Source organism: Mesocricetus auratus, unplaced genomic scaffold, assembly GCF_017639785.1.
Source record: "Mesocricetus auratus isolate SY011 unplaced genomic scaffold, BCM_Maur_2.0 Super-Scaffold_100009, whole genome shotgun sequence".
Taxonomy (NCBI): Eukaryota; Metazoa; Chordata; class Mammalia; order Rodentia; family Cricetidae; genus Mesocricetus; species Mesocricetus auratus.
In genome coordinates, this window is record NW_024429193.1 from 67,691,465 (window position 1) to 67,711,398 (window position 19,934).

General features: G+C 48.4%; 1 protein-coding gene across 11 annotated transcripts in view; it reads right to left on the reverse strand.

The window, feature by feature from the left end:
- Nucleotides 1-19,934, reverse strand: part of Arhgef11 (Rho guanine nucleotide exchange factor 11) — a 109,529-nt gene that overhangs the window by 3,629 nt on the left and 85,966 nt on the right. For 5 of the 11 annotated variants that reach the window (XM_040752535.1, XM_040752531.1, XM_040752536.1 and 2 more), the window contains 21 exons: nucleotides 19,062-19,085; nucleotides 17,857-18,001; nucleotides 17,509-17,608; nucleotides 16,812-16,841; nucleotides 12,212-12,338; nucleotides 9,201-9,380; nucleotides 9,067-9,114; nucleotides 8,697-8,884; nucleotides 8,166-8,312; nucleotides 7,887-7,966; nucleotides 7,631-7,756; nucleotides 7,052-7,169; nucleotides 6,328-6,506; nucleotides 5,750-5,825; nucleotides 5,310-5,477; nucleotides 4,536-4,626; nucleotides 3,825-3,950; nucleotides 3,335-3,396; nucleotides 2,109-2,321; nucleotides 1,462-1,818; nucleotides 437-565 (listed from right to left, as the gene is read on the reverse strand). In XM_040752535.1, coding sequence (XP_040608469.1) covers nucleotides 437-565; nucleotides 1,462-1,818; nucleotides 2,109-2,321; nucleotides 3,335-3,396; nucleotides 3,825-3,950; nucleotides 4,536-4,626; nucleotides 5,310-5,477; nucleotides 5,750-5,825; nucleotides 6,328-6,506; nucleotides 7,052-7,169; nucleotides 7,631-7,756; nucleotides 7,887-7,966; nucleotides 8,166-8,312; nucleotides 8,697-8,884; nucleotides 9,067-9,114; nucleotides 9,201-9,380; nucleotides 12,212-12,338; nucleotides 16,812-16,841; nucleotides 17,509-17,608; nucleotides 17,857-18,001; nucleotides 19,062-19,085 — 2,714 coding nt within the window. The remainder of the gene's footprint in view (nucleotides 1-436; nucleotides 566-1,461; nucleotides 1,819-2,108; nucleotides 2,322-3,334; nucleotides 3,397-3,824; nucleotides 3,951-4,535; nucleotides 4,627-5,309; nucleotides 5,478-5,749; nucleotides 5,826-6,327; nucleotides 6,507-7,051; nucleotides 7,170-7,630; nucleotides 7,757-7,886; nucleotides 7,967-8,165; nucleotides 8,313-8,696; nucleotides 8,885-9,066; nucleotides 9,115-9,200; nucleotides 9,381-12,211; nucleotides 12,339-16,811; nucleotides 16,842-17,508; nucleotides 17,609-17,856; nucleotides 18,002-19,061; nucleotides 19,086-19,934) is intronic. The other 6 variants (XM_040752537.1, XM_040752530.1, XM_040752540.1 and 3 more) reach the window with 4 other exon arrangements.

The following is a 19,934-nucleotide window of genomic DNA, read 5'->3' on the forward strand; positions in this document are numbered from 1 at the left end:
AAGCATGTAAAGGAGAGCCCCTTTTCCATGGAGAAAGTCAAGGAACCTGCAAAGCCATGCAAACCTCATCTCACCACAGGGCTAGAGTAGTGGACAGGGCTGGGGAGTGGTTGCTCGGGATGTCAGGTTAAGTACACTGGAGTGTGGGCACTGGCCAGACTTTCTTGCTTTCTCCCAGACCTGAGCACAGGCTGAAAGCTCTGCAATGGCCTCTATATCTCCCAGTGAGTGGTTTCTCAAAGCTGGAGGTACAGGTCTCCTTCCTGCCTCTGGGCTCATGTGCTACTCCCCAACCATCTCAGACAGCTTAGGGAGCACACAGGATGTTTGTGGGTAACAGAACTCTGACAGCCAAGGCCCAGTTCTATCCCATTGGACCCCTGCTACAGCCTGGCCTGGCCTGGCCTGGCCTTGGCTCCAAGGAGAAGTTGATTACCCGTAGCCTGTGCTCCGCCTTCCACTTCAGATAGCTCAGATTCTGACTGGCCACTCTCTGGTAGTGCAGGGATAACTTTGCTGCCCGCCACCTTGGCTGCACCGACACCACCACCAGGGAGGAGAGAGGCTGAGAGACAAGGCAAGGGGAAAGAAGGGAGAGAGAGCATGAAGGAGAGGGAGAAGGAAGTGGACATGTCAGGGGGTAACAAGAATACAGGAAGAAAAGAACAAAGTGAGTACAAGGTCACACACAGTCATGTCCCAGGAGCTACAGGGAACACCCCATCTGGTCACCGGAAGAACAGAAGCAGGCTAGTTCCCAGAGGCCCGGGAGAGGCAGCCTTTGGCCAACAGAGCAGGGGGCAACAAAGGCACAAGGGACTGATGTCAGACAATCCCCTCAGCCTCCAGTGGCCCAGGCTTGGCATCGCCGTTGGCCACACTCCTCAGGAGAGCCTTCCCTCCTCCACAGCCTTACTGGACTGTCCAAACCTGGCTGCAGTTGTCACAGAGCTGCCCACGTATCCCCAACTTGGGATATTCTCCCTGCCACTCTGTGCACCTGCTCCCGGACCATCCCCACTTCCAAAGGCCTTCCCAGCTTTGTCTTAAGCCCCTCTGTGCTCAGCCACTTTCTGTAATAACAGGCTATGTCCTCATCTTTCTAAGCCCGAGTTTCCTGGGAAGAAAAGTGACACTTTTTCTTTAGATAATCAGTGAAACTTTTACTGGAAGTTGATGTGTGCTGGCTGTGGAGGGAGCTAGGAAATGCTGTCTTATAGTACAGAAGGAAAATAAGATATGCTTTGAATTTTGTCTAAGACATTAAGTAGTAAGCCAGGGCTTTGAGCCTTGCCTGTCTGACTTGAAGGCTCTTCATATCAATATGTCTTCTCCCCCAGTTCCCAATGCCAGTTTGCTCACACAGTATCCAAGAGAAGGATGGGAGAAGAAGTGTCTGCTCACAACACTCATCCTTACCCCAGCAAGAGCATGGACACAATGGACACAAAAACATTTTACCTTTTCTTACAACTTTGTAACTTCCTGTTGATTCTATGCTTGAAGCCTCTTCAGCTGGGTTCCTATCCAGCTCAGGAGAGTCCCAGACGCCAGAATTTCTGGTCCTTGGGGGCAGGTGTGCCAGAGAACAGAGAGCCACATCCTCTCCCTCTGGTTGGCTTTCATCTGGCCTCAGAAGCTGGGTGTTGTCACCTATAGTGGGAGCTTGCCCTGGGGACCCTGGATCCCAGGGGTGAGAGGTGACGCTGATGACGGAAGGGGTGGGTGTGAGGTCATCCTCAGGCTCGCCAGCAGCCTGAGTCTTCACCGTGTGACCAGGCAGCAGGCTGCACAGGATCAGGTGCCGTAAGTTCTCCACTGCAGAAACGACAGAGAAATGGCCTCCCTAGTGAAGGCCTGCACAAGCCTAGTAACGGGAAAGTTCGGGAGCTGAGGGCTATCGTTGCTCCTGCCACTAATACAGTCAATCTGCTGCAGCCTAATTAAGGGTGGAGCTGGCGGATTTCTGGCTGACTAGCTGGTATTCCTGCATCCAGTTCCCCTCAAGTACAAGTAGTAAGAACCTCGGAGTAGGCAGAAGGTGAAATCCATACTGGCCACGCTACTGGGATACCAGGGGCCAGTGACAGAGTCTCTGAGGCACTCACCGTCTTCCAGTGCTGCATCAGCAAGGCCTTCCATGAGTAGAGGGCCTGCGAGGGCCAGAAGGACAGGGTCCCTTGTCCTGATGCCTCTGTTTTCTCCATCCAGGGAGGGGGAGGGGTGAGGCAGGGCTCTCAGCTCCTCTGCACCCTCCTCCTGCTCAGACTCCTCTGGTGCTGCCAGCTGCTTCTCTTGAACTCTCTGCTGGGGCCCAGGTCCTGTTTTGCATACGTGTGTTAGGGCATGGAGGAGTGAGCCCATGGCCAGCTGTGGCCCCTCGGCTTGGGAGCACTGGTTGGTAGGCTCTATGGGAATTCATGGAGCACCCCCTGTGGGCGCCACCAGACCCGTGACACACACCAGCACACAAATAAAGACTTGTGCCTGCCTAGGGTGGAGTCTTTTTTTTTTAATTTACAGGTTATTTATTTATTATATCCATTGATGTTTTGCCATGGGTGTTGGGTCCCCTGGAACTGGAATTGCAGGCGGTTGTGAGCTGCCATGTGGCTGCTGGGAATTGAACCTGGACTGCTCTGGAAGAGCAGTCTGTGCTCTTAACCACTGAGCCATCTCTCCAGCCCTTGGGGTGGAGTCTTAAGGGCATCAAAACAGACTAGGAAGTGAGGCATTTGTTAAAAGGTGGTTGAGTATTATGGACAAAAAGACAAAACAGATCAGGGTATGGGCATTAGGAGTGCTGGTTATACTATTAATTGACATAAACAACAAAAGCAATAACAACAGAACTGCTGGAACAAAGCTATGAAGGATGTGTGGGACAGAGGAAGACATTCTAATTGGAAGGAAACAGAAGAGTGACATAGGCAGGGAACTCTAAATTTTTCTTCAAACTCAAGATCTTAAGTTATTTAAGAACAGACAAAACCCTCAAAGAGAAGTTACTTGAAAACTGTGCTTCTATAACCCATCTCAAAACTTGCATCTTAACTCCATGCCACCCCAGTACTCTCTGTATGCATCCTGTTCTATGACAGTAGCCTCTGGCTGAAGCAGGCAGGGGCCTTTCTCCTGCTAACCCTAGCCCACAGAGTCAGTGCGGGCTGGTCAAGCTGTCAATTTCTTCTCTAGACTCCTCTTCCATTTCTCTTCTACATTTTATCAAACGGTAGCTCTCATATCTCTCCCGTCACCTGACACCTTAATCTGACCCACACCTACAAAAAAAAAAGGACTATTCTGGTCTCCCACAAGATGGAGACGGCCTTACCTCCAGATAGTTCCTTGGGTTCTGGTTCAGTATGGTAAACTCCTGAGTCATTTATTTCTGCCCTGAGGGAAGAAACCCATTGAAGGTTAAAGCAGATCACTTGGTGGCAGTTTCTAGCTTTGCCAGCTTGGTCAAGGAGTCACGAAATGCAGTCTGGCCCTCATTATCTCTCACAGGCAAGGAAAGAGCATGGTGCAAGGAAGGAGGAGCTGCCCTATCACCTGGACGGGCAGAGCAGAAGGTGGCACTGGCCCAGCTTCTCTGGCTCAGGGACAGTCTCCACTCTGTCGAGTGGGGCGTAGAGGGGGAGAGCAGGGAGGACAGAGGGCAAAGAAGCGGAGGCTTGTCCCACTAGCTGAGTCTGGGGCCGTTTCCAACGGTATTTCCCAGTGGAGACTGTCTACCCTAGGGGTGAAAGGCTGAGGAACACCAAGAGACAGGCGGGTAGGATGGGGAATGGTGCTGGGGACCGGAGGGCTAAGTGCCACACCTGTTAGGGGTGGAGCCCTGGTAGGCTGGCTCCTGGGATCCTGGTGGTGAGGGATGGATGGGTGTCGGGGCAGCTCCAGGGTGCTTGGTGGCATTCTGCACGGCTTCTTCTAAGAGTTCCATCCATCTGTTGCTCGGCAGAAACACAAGACTAGTGGTGAGAACAAGGCCAGGCATATTCCCTGTCCTCTGTGGACCCCACTGCCAAAAACCTTCAGAGCCCTTTCCACCTACTGTCTCAAGGACAGGCCTCCACCTCTATCAACACTCCTCACTGGCAATCCCCTGGGCTATATGACTCACAGCTGCCAGTTACTGGATATTAACACTTTGACAGACCCCATCCCCCTGCTGTCAAAATAACACTATACAGATGAAAACCCAGAGAGGAAGAAACTGTCTGACTTAACCTGTCTCTGCCCACTGGGCCACTGGCAGCCAGTGTTGGGAAACCTGGGGTAGGCAGACACCTTGGGTGGAGTCAGGACCTGGATTATACATGAATTTATTATGCTTGCCCCAGGCCTGGCTGTATCCTGGGGTAAAGGCCTCTGCTGCTCTGTGCCTAAGTTGCCTCCTAACTTCTCTTCTTAATCCTCCATCCAGGAACTGCTCTGGGGCCCAGCCCTGGCCTCACTGCTCAAATCCTTCTACACACCACTCTGGTTCCAAGGGGACATAAGTTACATGGGACCCCTCAATCAATTCTCACATATTCTTGTCTGATGATGTCAATGCAACCAGCTCATAGATCTGGGGAGGGCCCAGTTCCGAGGTACAGATGATGAAGAAGGCTCGTTTATCTGGGTAAGAAAGGAAGGCAGAAAGTCTACACTGGGCATGGCAGCCATGGTTCCCAACCTGAAGAAAACACTATGAGATAAATAGCTGTGTCATCAGAATCAATTGGTACTCCCCAACAAAAAACACAGGCAATTATGGGTCCCTCAACGACATCTGTCAGGGTCATTCCTACTTCCCTCTTGTTCTACTGAGGGCTGATGTTCACATAGAGCTTAGGCTACCAAATCTTTTCATGTCTACCCATCCTTTTTGAGCTGCTTAGGGAGGTCAGGTGTCAAAGATGAAGGTAATCGCAGAGAATGTGGTTGCTGATTCTTGCCCATTCTCATAATATCATACTTTGCCCTGCCACCTCAACCCCCTAGACTCAGATCTGTGCTGTAGGTGTGGTTTCTTCTGAAACGCTGCTCTACCCAAGGCATTCTTGCAACAAGATCTGTCCTATTCTTTATGTCTCATTTCTTCCATTCTTGCTTTCACGCCCTCAGCCCCACCCAGTACACCCCCCCCTTCAGGCTGTCCATTTTCACCTTGGTCCCTTATCTACCCCTCACTCTGCCCATCTTGGACCAGACCTTCCTGCTTAGAACACAGGACATTAAGTCTTGTGAAGTCCCAGAAGGGCCTACACCACTCAGTGCTCTCGGGGTGGTAAACGGCGAGCAGGGCTCATCTCTCATACCCGTGGCCACGGAGCGGATGAGCACAGCGTTGAGCTTCAGCACAGGGCTGAAGGTCTGCTTGCTGTCTGCGGAGCCCACAGCTGTCTTGCTGTGGCACTTCAACAGCAGCCTCTCCTCTTGTCTCTGCAGCAGTACCAGCAGGTCCTCCAGCAGCAGCACCTGGAGGTCTGGGAATTAAGACAATCCCAGTTGCTCACTCACCACAGGCTATGGACTGGGAAGCCATAGGAACCCGGGGCTCCAACTCTTCGTCTCTACGCCCCCTCCCCACCTGTGCCTATGGAGCGGTCCTAGTTGCACTCACTGTGTACGCCTCCCCAGCACCCTCCACTCTATTAGAGCCGCGGCTTCCAAAGCTCGAGCAACAGAGAAGAAGAGCGGACCCCGGAGAAGCACACTTACCACAGGTTCCCTCCCATTTCTAGTCCCGGGCACATACCCAGGGTCTTATCTTTGCTGATCCTCCAGGTCAGGGGTCCCTCGTGGATCATCTTTCTGGTTGTAAGATCCAGGCTCTGTAAAGGAGACTGCATTCACTCAACAAGTATTAAGAAGCCACTGTGTAAGGATATTGTGCTAAGGTGTTGAGAACCGGTGGGTAGGAAACAACTGCTACCTTTAAGCTCTTGCAGGGATGCCTGTGATGCTCTGGGGGATATGATAAGGCTTAGACTTGGGAGTCCCACTTGGCCATCTAACCTCCCAAGGAGGCAGTGCTGCTTTTCCTGACCTTCTCTTTAGCTCTATTCCCTTCACATTATTTCCTCCTTTACCTCAAACCCTACCCCATTCTATTTCCTTCGGCTGAGTTCCAACGTCTAGTCTTGACTGAGTGAGGCTGTTCTTGTTCGTCTAGGGATGAGTGACATTTACAGGGTGTGTCTCCCAGGGCCTGACCACGCTACTCTATCACAGGTAGTTCATGTCTCTTTCTTCTAAGACTCACTGGGCCCTGACTTGAGTTCTGCTCCTCAGAGGGCCCAAGATGGCTGCTCGTGTTATAGCTCCACCTCCTACCTTGAACTCTGCTGCCAAGGGGTTGCTGGCCCGCTCTAGGGCAGTGGCATCCAGGCGTTTCTGGTAGCTCTCTAATCGGTGACGGTTCTCTGTCTGCTTCACTGCTTCATTTACAAACTTGAGAATCTCTCTGCACTGGTCCCGGGCACGGCAGAGCTTTTCATGCTCAGATGCGCCACCTACAAAAGGGGAAAATGCGCGGAGTTAGTGCTTCTGCCTGCAGAGTGCACATGCTCATCACTCTTCTAGAGTTATATATGATTAGCATATTTGCTTAGTTACTCTGTGTATATCTGTCAACTTAGTTCTCTCCTTCCATCCTTTTCTGTGGGGTTCTGTTGAATCATCTTGCTAGTCCCCTGGTTATAGCTTTCATACACTGCAGAGACACCCAGCAGAGGTATTAATGGGTCTAAAATCCAGTATAGCCCTGGTAGGAACTCACAGTTGCCCAGAGGTGCCAAGACACTCCCAAGAGCCAGCCACTGGGTCCACGCTTCCTGATTTGTATAAAGGCCCAGAAGCCGGCAGTGGCTCTGCTCTCTCTGCTGTACAGCACTTTGTATTTCCCAAGCACATTTAGAATTCTTCTCTCTGAGACTTCAGGTACCAGGACAAGGAAGAAGACACTAAGGACCTCAAAGGCCTGGCTTTCTAAGGTCACAAAACTGTGACAAAGCAAGGATGTCTGCTGACGCAAGCCACTAGCCTTCCCATGCCCTACCCTCTGTGTGCTTGATGATATTCTCTAGCAGCAGAGGGTACTTGGTGAGCCGCTGCATTTCAGAGATGATCAGGTCTCGAAGCTGCAGCCGCCGGCACTGAGGGTGGCTCTCAGCCTCCTGGATAGCAAGAAGCAGAGAGAGGAAGAGGTCAACTAGTGGTTGGGAGCTGCCATTAGGGGTCAAGGCTAAGAAGGCTGTGAAAATGCCAAGTAGGTCCTAACCCTGGATGGGTCACTTGGAAATGGTGGCAGTTTTTCCTTTAACATTTAGAGAGGGGTTGATGCTGCCGGGAAGAGATGGTCAAAACAGAAGGACAGTATCACTCCCATTTTACAGAAAAGTGCACACTAGGCAAGCTAGGCCTTTTGCCTGCTAGTCCAGAGTACTTCTCAACCAAAGGCATCTTTGGCTCTAGAGGCAATGCTTTACGGAACTGGTGTGGGTGATGTGGGTAGGTAGAGAGGGTACTGCTTGGTGCCCACCTCAGTAGAGGAGATAAGGTTGGGGCCAGATGAGGTTAGGAGACCTTTGGTGAGCATGACACAGCTGAGGGAATATTAAGACACAGCCCAGGATACCTGCATGAAGAGCTGGAACCGGCTCTCCTTACGCTGCTTAGTCTTGATTAGCTCTAGGGCTACTGACTGATAGGAACAGAATTGCGCAGCTACTTGCTGGAGCTCCTCTCGGGCAGGACCATCAAACTGAAGAGGCAGAAGGGACATGGTCCATCACTCCTGTGAGGGAGCCCCGCCCCCAGAACCCCCTCCTCTGTTAAGTTTCTCAGTCTTGAGTAAAGGGGTCTTGCTTCCTCCTATCTCCTCCTTGCCATACCCGAGCCAGCATGAGGTCACCGATGTCTCTGATAATGGGGCCCTCCTCCCGGAGCTTCTTCATGGCTTCACACCAGGAGTCTGTGTAAGAAGGAAGCAGCAGACATTCCTGGGGTTGAGCCACACTGCTGGATACTTCCTAACTGTGAGGAGAGGCTTTAAGCTATCTGTCAGCTTCTCTCAGTAGTGTGGGTTATTTATTTAGGGGATTGAGGTGGGGTCCAAACTGAAATGGAGTGGAAGGTGGCAGAGGGAGACGGGAGGGACGCGGGCTCCTTACTGTGAATCTCTATGAGCTCAGGCAGGTTAGGGAAGAGCCTTGCCAGCTCTTCCCGAGGCATGAGGTTCTCCTTTTTCATGCGCTGGTAAAAGATGAGGTCCAAGACCCGGAGTGTGCGCAGATGGGATGCTTCTGTCACAAACAGCTCTGAGCAGGGGTTGTGACAAGGAGAGGCAGGGGAAAAAGATCAGCAAGTGTCTAGAGCAGTGGTTCTCAACCATTAATACAGTTCCTCATGTTGTGGTGACCCCCAACCATAAACTTACTTTGTTGCTATTTCATAACTATAATTTTACACTGCTATGAACTGTAGTGTAAATATCTGATATGTGACCCCCAAAGGGGTTGAGACCCACAGGTGAGACCCAGTGGTCTAGAGTCACTACCTGGTCCCCACACCACACTACTCTTTAGGGAAGTGGAGTGCTGGTCTCTCCACCACTGAGCTAAGGCTAGAAACGAGGCGACCTTGGAGAATGTCTTCTGCCCACGTAAGCATGAATGGAGACGAGGGAAGCAAGAGGTTCTCACCATTGATGACCTCTTGCCGGTCAATCTCCCTCTGTGTCAGCCCTGCCGTCACATCCTTGCCTACTGTGTGCTGCCAGTTTTGGACATCTGGCTCTGGCTCCAGGTCAGACAGCTGGCCCAGGTCATCCTCCAGAAGATGGGGAAGGACAACATCTGTACAGAACCCCAGACTGGGGGACTCGATGCTCCTGGGGAAAATGGGGAGCGCAGCTTCACTTGTGGGTAACTTACATTCAAGGTCTTCTGTCACTCTCCTACCCAACCGGCTTGTCTCAGGCCCATGGAGAATGGGTGCACATCTGGCCATCATTAGATGTGTGAAAGTGCCACAGAGATACCAAACAGAGGGACCACAGTGCTCACCACTCACCTGCGGCCCATTTTGGGTGTGAAGGGCGGGGTTGGGTTCTCAAGGGACCTGAGGAGAAATTACCAACTCTGAATATACTGTATATAACGACAACAACATATGTAACCACACTAAACAGCAATGGAGGTCCTCACCTGGTGGAGAGGCTGGAGGCAGAGGATGAGGCTGACTGATGAAGGCGAGTGGCCTCAGCAGCAGCATCCATGTCAACATCACTTCGGGATCTGGGCACGTTCTCTGCTTTCCGAGATCGCTTCATCTCTTCCCGGCCCTTGAGGCTCTCAGAGCGCCCCAGGCGAATCTCTGGGCGCGAACTGCCAGAGAGGGACAGGAAACTTTGAGACCTGACATTGTGGCTAGCTTTTACCTATTACCCCACTCCAAAGGCGCCTCAATACCACGGGTTTTCTACCTGGCCCTGAAAGGCCCAAACATGAGGGTCCAGAAGCTGCACAATGACAAGCCACTCTGGCTGCTCTACAGACTCTTCGCTCTCCTCGGTGGGCTTACTGGATAGTTTCTCTTCTTCACCTTGAACTATCAGAAAGGTGAAGTCAGGAGCTAGGGCAGTGGTTCCCCACCTTCCTAACGCTATGAGCCTTTAGTACAGTTCCTCATGTCGTGGTGACCCCAACCATAACATTATTTTCATTGCTACTTCATAACTGTAATTGCAAATATCTGATATGCAAGATATCTGATATGCAACATCTGTGAAAGGGATTGCAGCCCACAGGTTGAGACCGGTTGGGCTAAGAGAATCAGGTTTGTGGAGTCTCCAGATGCCTAAGACACTATGACCCTTTCAGAAGACCCATGGATATCACAGCCCTTCATCAGGAGCCATAAGGTCCGCTGCCCTGGAGGTCATCCCATGGCCAGTACACATTGTCTGTTTTGAACCAGCTACGCTCTTGCTCTTCTCTGACTCCGAGGAGGACCTTGACAACAGCCTCTTTGAGGGAGGTATACTTAGGGTTCCTACACTGTCTCTGTAATTCCCCAGGCTGTCTGCCAGAAGATGGTATCTGCTGTAGTATTCTCACTCTCCAGCTGTGATGCACACTTCTCCTTTTCCTACTCTGACAGCACCCTCCCTAAGCTAGTTCCTTTTCAGGGAGGAATGGCCCAGGAAGATGCTTCAGAGCTTGTTTACAGCAGGCAGGGGTTCATTCCTGGCTGTCCTGCTTGGTGAGATGCTGACACTGAGGACTGATTTCTGCTGAGTCCCACAGTACATCAGCTTCAACACAGCTGGCATCTCTGACCCCTAGATGCCCCTGGATGCACCACCAGGCCCTGCTGGGCTGGCCCTTTGCTGACATGATTACCAATCTATATCCTGTTCTGCATCTGGAACCACAGAAGGCCTTGAGATGCCTGGGGCATGCTTAGTAGTAAAGTAGGCTGCTGCCACAGGGGAGCCAAGTACCCCAGTTTTCATTATACTTTCTCTAAAAGGTCGGAGGATTCAACACAGAACTCACCTCCTGAGGGCCTGGACTTGTCCTCAGGGTTTGCAAACATCTTGACAACTGATGTCCTCCTGAACTTACCCCTCACATCTAAGCCAGATCAACTCACATTGTTTTCTGTGTCCTCAGTCAGCACTACAAACCTCTTCCAGTAGGGTTAGAGGGTCACAAAGCTTTGTAACTTCCTAAGAGATCCCTTGGGCACTCAACACCTGCCAAGCATGACAGCAATCTGTCTTAGATAGAGCAAATTTACCTAGCAAGGCCAAGAGTGCAAGCCTGTTAATGTTTCTAATGTTTTCTCAAGGTATTGACATCTCCAAAACTTAAAATATTTGACATATCCAAATTATCACACCTGTCATAGCAATTATGTAACTTGTATCTAATTTACCTACAAACATTAGAACTCAACCTCTCTCCACAGTACAAATCTAAAGTTTATTGTCCCAAAATCTTTGTCAACTCTTACTATGGCTAAATCTTTTGACAAACACTAAGTTTATGAGGGCTAATATAAAACAGAAAGAATAAACTTGCAGTCAAGCAAGACTCTCTTATGAGTTGATAGTTATTTCAAAGGCAAAATGGCAAGACTATCTATCTACACTGCTGCCTTTGGACTTGCCTCCCTGTCTACCTCTCTATTCCTCAGTGGCTTCCAAACTTGATTGTACAATAGGATTATTTCCCTGTACAGTTGCAGTGCTGTACCTCAAGGATGACTTGAGGAATCTGCACAGATATTTCTGACTACAGGTAATCTTTATTCTAAAGCTAGCTGTAGCCATGACTGCTGCCATGCAGTCAGGAGCAAGGAAATCTAGAGCGTGTGTTAAAACCACACAAACCTCCTTCCTCAGAGCCTGATACCTGACAGAGATGCAGAAAATGAGACAGCACTACCCCCGACCCTGTCCCCACCCTTTGTGAGATGGGGTCTTACTTTGTAGACTATGCTGGCATTGAACTCCCAGTGATCTTCCTGTCTCGGTTTGTGGAGTGCTGAGATTACAGACATGTGTCATCACGCCTGCCCTCCTTTTCTTTTTGAAGGGAAGAATCAACTGTCTTGAGCCAACTGACTCTATGGTCTGCTGAGATGGATGACTCATTCCCAGTTATTGCTTGTCTTTAAAAGTGTCAGCAGAAACTCCTTTTTAACCATTTAAAAAATTTATTATTATTATTATTATTTCAGAGACAAGGTAGACCAGGATGGCCTGAAACTCACAGAGATCCTCCTGCCTCTGTCTCCCTAGTGCTGGGTGGGATTCAAGGTGTGTGATACCTCATCTAGCTTAAGCTTTCTTCTCAATAGGTAAAGACTTTCTTGTGCCTCTCTGGGCCTTTTACTTTCCAAGACTTCCCTCTGTCCTTTATCCAGATCACCCAGTACATCCTGAATGGCAGCTGGATCATATTAGCTCCATTTTAGGATGTAAGTGCTCAGTAGTTAGGGGGGTCAACCTGAAGGTTGCCTTCATGATCTTCCACTGGCCTAATTCCCAACACATTATGCTTTCTGCAGCTACTAGGGTAGACAGGTTCTACTTTCGGTCTCACAGTCTAGTGGAGAGGAGCAAGGCAGTGGGAATTAAACCCTAGTGCTGAAGCCTGCCCATGCCCCGTGTCTGGGCAGCTGGTGGGCCCCATCCAGCTCCAGCTACCTGTCACTCTCCAGCAGGTCCTCAGGAAAGCTTCCTGTTGAGAGTCGCTGTGTCCCCGGCTCTGGGACATCATACTGATGGCTGTTCTCAAAGTGCTGAATGATGTTCCTCACATTGCCTGGCTTAACTGCAGGCAGAAAGAAAAGGAAGGTACTATGCTTTCTGTCCCAGGGCCCTTACTCCCCTCTAGCCCAGAAGACAGAGCAATGAACAAGCTTAGATGAGAACAGCATGGAACCAGAAGATAGGGGACCTGACCTAGTCCTGGATGGACACTTTCTCTTCCTAGGTCTCTTCTTTTCACACTCTACTTGAAAACAATGACTAAGTTTCCTTAAGTCACACAGCAGGTCTTAAAAAAGAAAAAAAGAAAGCCAGGAAGATGGAGACCACACCTACATGGAGTCTGCCCATGTTGCCAAATCTCAGGCCCTTTTCAAATTTCTATCACTTTTATACACTTCCCTCCCTGCCCCACAACTCCCCACCCCATTCCCTTGGCCTGCTTTGAGCTCCATCATTAAAGAATGGTGAGAAGTGACCTCTTAGGAACAGAGGCATTACTCTCTGGTATTTGAACTCTAGCCCTTTTCCCAAGATGACAGTTTAGGAGTCAGTCTTGTTCAAGAACAAGCAAGGGACAGAGAGGGAGGAGACACTAAGACATAACACTTGGAAACCCTGCAAAGAGGGTCAGACTAAGCCCAGCATCTGGGAGCCAGGGAGGAGATAAGGAGTTCATCTTCAAGTCAAAGCCGAGTCATGTGACGTTAGAGCAGGGCTTGGGTAGAGGGCAGAGGCAGGGTAAGTATCCCTGGAACTGGCAACAATGAGACTGACTTTAAAGATTCTACATGTACAATACAGACTCCTTGTCAAAACAGACCTCCTCCCTGGGCAGTGGTGGTGCACGCCTTTGATCCCAGCACTCAGAAGGCAGAGGCAGGCACAACATCTGTGAGTTTGAGGCCAGCCTGGTCTACAGAGCTAGTTCCAGGACACATAGGGCTGTTACACAGAGAAACCCTGTCTCAAACAAAACAAAACAAAAACACCAAAAAAAAAACAAAAACCAAAACAACAACAAAGCTCAAAAACAACAACAAAAAGACCTCCTCATCACAAAAATCTGACTTTCTCAGAACATTCCCAAGCCTGAGAAAACAAAAATTATTGGTCTGTCTATTCTCTTCTACACCTCAGCCCCACCCTTGAGGCAGATGGCTAGGGTGGCCCCTTTCTCAGACTTTCTAAGTATGTGGCTGGGTGTATGTTTAACAGGGGCTCTTACTATCACTATCCTAGACCGAATGTGCATCTGGCTTGGGGGTCACTACAGACTTGATGGTCTGTTGTATACCCATGATGGACTTGTCTGGGTGATTATGTAAGAGCCTAGGGATATCCTATAACTGACATCATGAGGCAGAATCTACTATTCCTATCTCATGGGCTGCCTGAAAAATGTCTAGGTGTGCTCTGTACAGTGTGGCTGTGGCAAAAAGCAGGTGTACCCTGAGATCTGGTATGGCTGAGTAACTCAGCCTAACGGGGAAACAGAAAGCACATTTTTAATTAACCCAGCCAAGTTTCACTAGCAGACCTTGTTGCTCCCTTTCCTCCAGTCTCTGAATGGCAATGGAACTAAGAAAAAGTGAATTATGCTGACTGGGATGATAGCTCAGGCACTGGAGTGCTTGCTGCATGAGTGTGAGGACCAGAGTTGAATCCCTAGCACCCACATAAAAGCCAGGTGTGGTGGCAAGTGATTGCGATTCCAGTAGTAGGAAGGTGGAGACAGCCTGCCTAGTAGACAGGTGGATTTCTCATGAGGACTGACTTGAGTTGACCTTTGACTTCTATAGCCCCCCTGCTCCCATGAATTGTTACTAGCAACCAGACAAACAGGTGATAGTTGATGGTTTTAAGTGTCAACTGAACCTTTCTAGTAGTGGGTGTTTTATGTCTTAGGAATTTAAAGGCCAAATCAATCAAGCAATCAGAATGATAAAATCTGAATGAAGGAGCACGTGGCTGGGTCTGGAGAGGCCCAGCATGGTAACAGTGTCCACAGGGACAGAGTGTGATTGCCAGCAACCACATCAGGCAGCTCCAGGGGTTCCTACTCCTCTGCAGTCACCTGCTTCCATGTGCACATACCCACACAGACAATGAAAAAAGAGAGCATGTAGACCCTGGGCATCTTTATCTTTTTCTCTTGGGCTCAGCAACCTTACTTCACCTTGGGCATTCGTGTTCTCCTCCAGTGGAGCTGCTTAGCCCCTTGCAACCTGTTGTTCCCTCATACTTTCCTTGGCAGGGTAAGTGAGAAACAGATGTTGGCAGCTATAAGCCCGGAGTTCAGAATGCAGTTCAGTAGTAGAGTAGCTTAGTTCCAACGATGGGCCTGGATTTCAGGGCTATTCTTTTGTTTTCTCACCGTTAAAACTTTTTTTCCCAAGAATTATTTTTATAGCTTAAGATAACATGATATGTCATAGTAATTTAAAATAAGTTCAAAGACACTACTTTAAAATGTTATTTTTACAAAAAATGGTTTCTAGTAACAGAGTTTCCTGACCGTATTCCATTGTTCTCTTTCCATGTACAAACTATTGTAGAGCCCGGAAAACATTTTTTTGTACTTTTTTTGAGACAGGATCTCATATAGCCCAGGCTATGTAGCTGAGGCTGATTCCCTAATCCTCCTGCGTCTACTTACAAAGTTCTAGGGTTACAGGAGTAAGCCACCATACATAATTTGAAAGTACCTTTTAACTTTATATACATGGACCTCACTGATGGAAATAAACTTGCCTGATTCTGTGACATTTTGATGTAGGCTATAAGTTTCTTACGGGTTAATGTATAATGTATAAATTATTATTATTTTTGCTATGCTGGGGATCAAAGCCAGGACTTCACACATGCTAACCATGTGCTCTATGGAGCTACCCCCATAGCCCTATGCCAATTACCGTTTTTATAGTGTGTGTATGTAGCCTAACTTTGAATGATATTCCTCAGGAAATGACTACCTGCCTCAATACCGTTTCACTGATGTGGAGTCTGCTGATTCAGCTGGGCTGCTGGTCAGTGAGCCCTCTGCGTCCTCTTCCTGATGGGCTTACACATGCACACCACTATTCCTGGCTTTTTAGAAAGTTTATTTATTTCATGTACATGGGTGCTCTGCCTGCATGTATATCTCTGTACCACTTTGTGCCTATTGCCAGTGGAGACCAGGGAGGGCCTCAGATGCCCTGGAACTGAAGTGCATTGTGAATCAAACCTGGGTCCTCTGGGAGTACAGCCAGTGCTCTTAACCACTGAGCATCTCTCCAGCGTCAACACACCTGCTGGTTTTATGAGTATAGGGGATCAAATTCAAGTTCTCATGTTTTTGTGGCAAGTCTTTTACTGCCTCAACTATGTAGCCCAGTCTGGTTCCCAACTCAACATCCTCTTTCACTACATTGAAGAGCCTAAGCAGGAATAGGGGAAATGATAAAACAAAACATTTTTTATAATTGTAATTAAATTAGAAAAAAACTGAAAAAATTATTATTTTAATGGTCAGTGAAACCCCATGGCATTCCTATTTCTATCTCCCTGCAGGACACACTGCAGTCTAACAGCGTCTCCTGCACATACACAGTCTCCCAAAAGCTTCCATGCTGACGGCCAGGTCCCAGCTAATGGTGGGACTGGGAGGTGGTTAAGTGTTTTAGGAGGTGTTAGTCTACTTAGGAGGAGGTCACAAGGAGAGGCGTGCCCTTGAAAAAGACACCTGTACAGGACCTTTTTTTGCTTCATGAGTTAAACAGTTTTCCTCTGCCACATGTCACACTGCTGCTACAATGTTCTCAATCTCTCTCTCTCTCTCTCTCTCTCTCTCTCTCTCCCTCCCTCCCTCCCTCCCTCCCTCCCTCCCTCCCTCCCTCCCTCCCTCCCTCCCTCCCTCCCTCCTCTCTCCTTTTTTATCCAGACAAGGTTTCTCTGTGTAGCCCTGGCTGTTCTAGAACTCATGCTGTAGACCAGACTGGCCTTGAACTCACAGAGATTTTCCTGCTTCTGCCTTGAGTGCTGGGATTAAAGGTGTGCTGCCTAGTTACAATGCACTTTCTTACCACTCCACAAAGCCATGGGGCAAGTGATTATGGACTATTGAAACTATTAACCCAGATAAACACTTCCTCTTTTTAAGTTGTTTACCTCAGATACTTTGTTACAGTAACAATAGGCTAACTAACACACCTTAAAGAACAAAGGCTAGGTTGCTGCCAAGAAGGCTTGGTCTCTGTCAGAACCTCAAGGAAACCCAGCTTGGGGGAAGGGGGTTCCCACCCGGAAGAAACCAGGTATAGTAAAAAGGTCTGGCAGCTAATACAGGGGAGACGAGAGACCCCAGCAGTCTGTGTCACAGAGAACCTGTAGCAGAAAGGAGGAGCACATAAGAGATGAAGAGAAGAAAAGGAGGGAGGGAGGGAGAGGGGGAGGAGACACTGGATAGGACCAGATGGAAAAGGGACAGCACAAACTCGGAGGTGGAAAATTGATGCTAATGAGAAGATAAACCCAAAGAAAATGGTCCTTTTACCTTCCACAGAGGACAAGGGAATATGAAATGCTAAAAAGAAAAACAAACAAAAACAAAAGTAAACCATGAAGAGTCAATTTAATGCTGCAAGAGTCAAAATAAAAATTATGAAAAGGTAGTAACAAAAACCAAAATAGATCTGGAAGAATCTCTTCATCCTCCCTTCCCCAATGTCACCAAGTCTAATGCAGGCCAAAACACTATTCAGATTCCTATTGAAACTCAGGATTGAAAATACTGACAGTTTCTAGACATATGACACATGGCTGATGACAAACCAATGGAGGGGTCATTACTTTTAGTGGCTGATGATATCATGGAGCTTGCTCTTACCCCTGCCAGTTCTACTTTACCACACAAAATCACAGGAGTATACATAAATCCCAGGGACAAGACAAAGCGGGAACTACAGACCACTGGGGGCAGTCCTTTCAAGGCAGAAGCTCTTCCATGGAACCATTCAGCAGCTACAACTGTTTCTGAGTTCCCAGACTAAGACCCAAGGGTAAGCACTGCCCCTGGCTCTGAGGCACTCACCTCACCTCAACGAGATTGCACTAGATGTGGCACGGAGGAGAGAGCAGCAGTACCACCCTTGGCTCCCAGAAACACAGCAAGCTCCTCTACTTCCTGTGCAGGTGAAGGGCTCGGTTCTCTACCAAAGAATGGCCAAAGCTTGTATTCTTCAAATACTCACTGCTCTGAGAAGAGCTTTTGGGCTTCCCAATGTATCTGAGGATGGGGTTTCGCTTCTTGTCCTCCAAGACATCCTTTTCTTTCTTGGAATTGCTGCTCTGCTGAGATAGGAGACACTAGTTTGGAGGTGGTTCCAACATTCAGACATGACTGCTAATCATCACTCTTGCCTCTTCCCAAGACTGGTCCTAAACAAGTGACTGGAAAGCTGACTCAGGTTTACATCCTAATGGACATGTTCCACCTATGGTCAGGGCTAGAGAAAGGAGGGGAGGTGTGTAACTGGAAAGCTGTGGAATGGCACAGAGGACTGCTCTAAGTCAGTTATGTTCTAGGGCAGTTCTGTTACCTTCTTGGTCTTAGGGAAGAAGGGCAGCCACTTGTCCTTGTCAGGGGCAGACTGGGCCTTTTCTGCTGTGCTGGAGGGTCTTGACTCCCGAAGCCGGATCCCAGCATGGCTCATGTAGGTATTAAGGGCAAAGCCCATGGGAGCACTGTAAGACAGGAGTGTTGTGAAACAGAAAGGTCAAGTAAGGTTTCCTAATAAAAAACTGAAGGATCAAAACGCAGCTCAGGACAATCTCCCCACAATCATCCCATGGAGAAGGAGAGGGGTAGTTGTGAGCTAACATATTCAAAGTGAGGTCTGGATGGCTAACCGTGACAGTAGTTAGAAGCTGATCAAAAGCTCTTTATTGCTCCCACAAGAAATCCAAGCAGCACTCTCTCCCCATGAAGAAATAATGGTCAGGGGATGGGAATACAAAGTTCCTAAAATATAAGGCCTGGAGGACAGGCTAAGTCTGTAGCCAATACCTCAGACACACATATGGGTGTTTAAAGTAGGCATACTGCCTTCACCTCCCCACTCCCTGAGAACAAGGAGAAAAAGAGAGAAAAGGGCTGTCAAGGCACTTCTAATGGCCACAAACAAATGAAGCTGTCCAGAGTTCTGTGCTCAAAATGCATTCAGCCTGCAATTCAGTAGACAAGTAGACAGACTATCTGTTCTGTGGAGCTAGTACAGTAGCATTTCCACTTTGGCTTCATGGCCCATCTCTTCCCTTACAAAGCATATGCAGGCAGGGAATGCAGACACACTTTAAGACACAAAAAATAATAAGGCCAATATGTAGGCTTAAAAAAAAAGTGTCAAGAAAGGAGATATTTTCTATCTGCTGGTGCCACCATCAGAGACTGATTCTAACACCATTATTTTCTTGGGAGGTGAAATCTCTCTTCAGGAAAGAGGTGGGAAGAGAGACTCAGGGGTATTGTGGGTAGACATACAGAAGCAGGTCTGGGAAGTCAGGAGCTGAGGGCTAGCCTGTCACACCAAGGAACAGACCCATACACCAGGAGTGGTCCTTATGCATCAAGGATCTGGACCTTCTAAGTCTTGCATGCCATGGAGCTGCCTGGGAACTAACAGACTCATGTCCTGTAACATTACAGCTTTCTTGTGGGTAGCAGAAATGAAAAGTACAGGGGAGCTCAACCCTACTTCTTCCCACCTTGAATGTTGCAAATGAACCACCCCGTGGATTTGCTTACCTCCGGTCTTCCTCATACTTGGACCTGTAATGAAAGCACAGATGACTCAGACCTTGAGACAGACTATTCTCTGGGCAGAGGCTGGAAGTCATTTCTTGGAGGAAAAAGGAGGGTTGGTTGGTAGGGATACCAGGTCATAGCTCTGGAGCCTTTGAAGCTCAGGAGGCGAGAGCTTTTATTTTTTTAAGGTTTCAACTGGCAATGACGATAATGACAATGATGACACAGCAAATTCAGTGTCTGTTCTCTGTGTCAAAGCACGAAGTCATCAGGAGGACAAGATGAAACCTGGTCCTCCTAGTCCAGGCAGTAGCAACCAATGTTTGGGTATTACTTTGGGTCAGACATCTTTATAAGCTATTTACAAAAAACCCATTTAATTTTCAAAATACCCACAAGAAGGGTCCCATCTGGTAAGAACAAATTACATTACTTTAAAATAGAAACTATTGGGTTCCTAGAATCTCCAAATTGGCTTGGTCAGGTACTGCTTGCATGCCAGAAGTAATTCATGCCACCTTATTACTGAAGGCCAGGAGGCTGGGTTACAAAGGCCATGTTTTCTGCGTGATTTCTATCTAACCCAGACTTCCTATCTCGCCCTCTCCTTCTCCACATCTCTTTTCCTCTTTCTTTATTATTCATTAGAACTGGATTAGTACTGGGGATTGAACCTAGGGTCTTGCACATGTTAGACAATTAGTTTACCTCAGAGCTATATTCTCTGCCTTTACATTTTTAAAAAAATCTTAATCCTATGGCTTTAAACTCACTCAGAAGTCCAGGGAAGTCTTGAATTTTGTCTCACCCCCCCTCCCCCAAACATTTTCAAGACAGGAATTTTATGTATCCTGGAACTCACATTGTAGATCA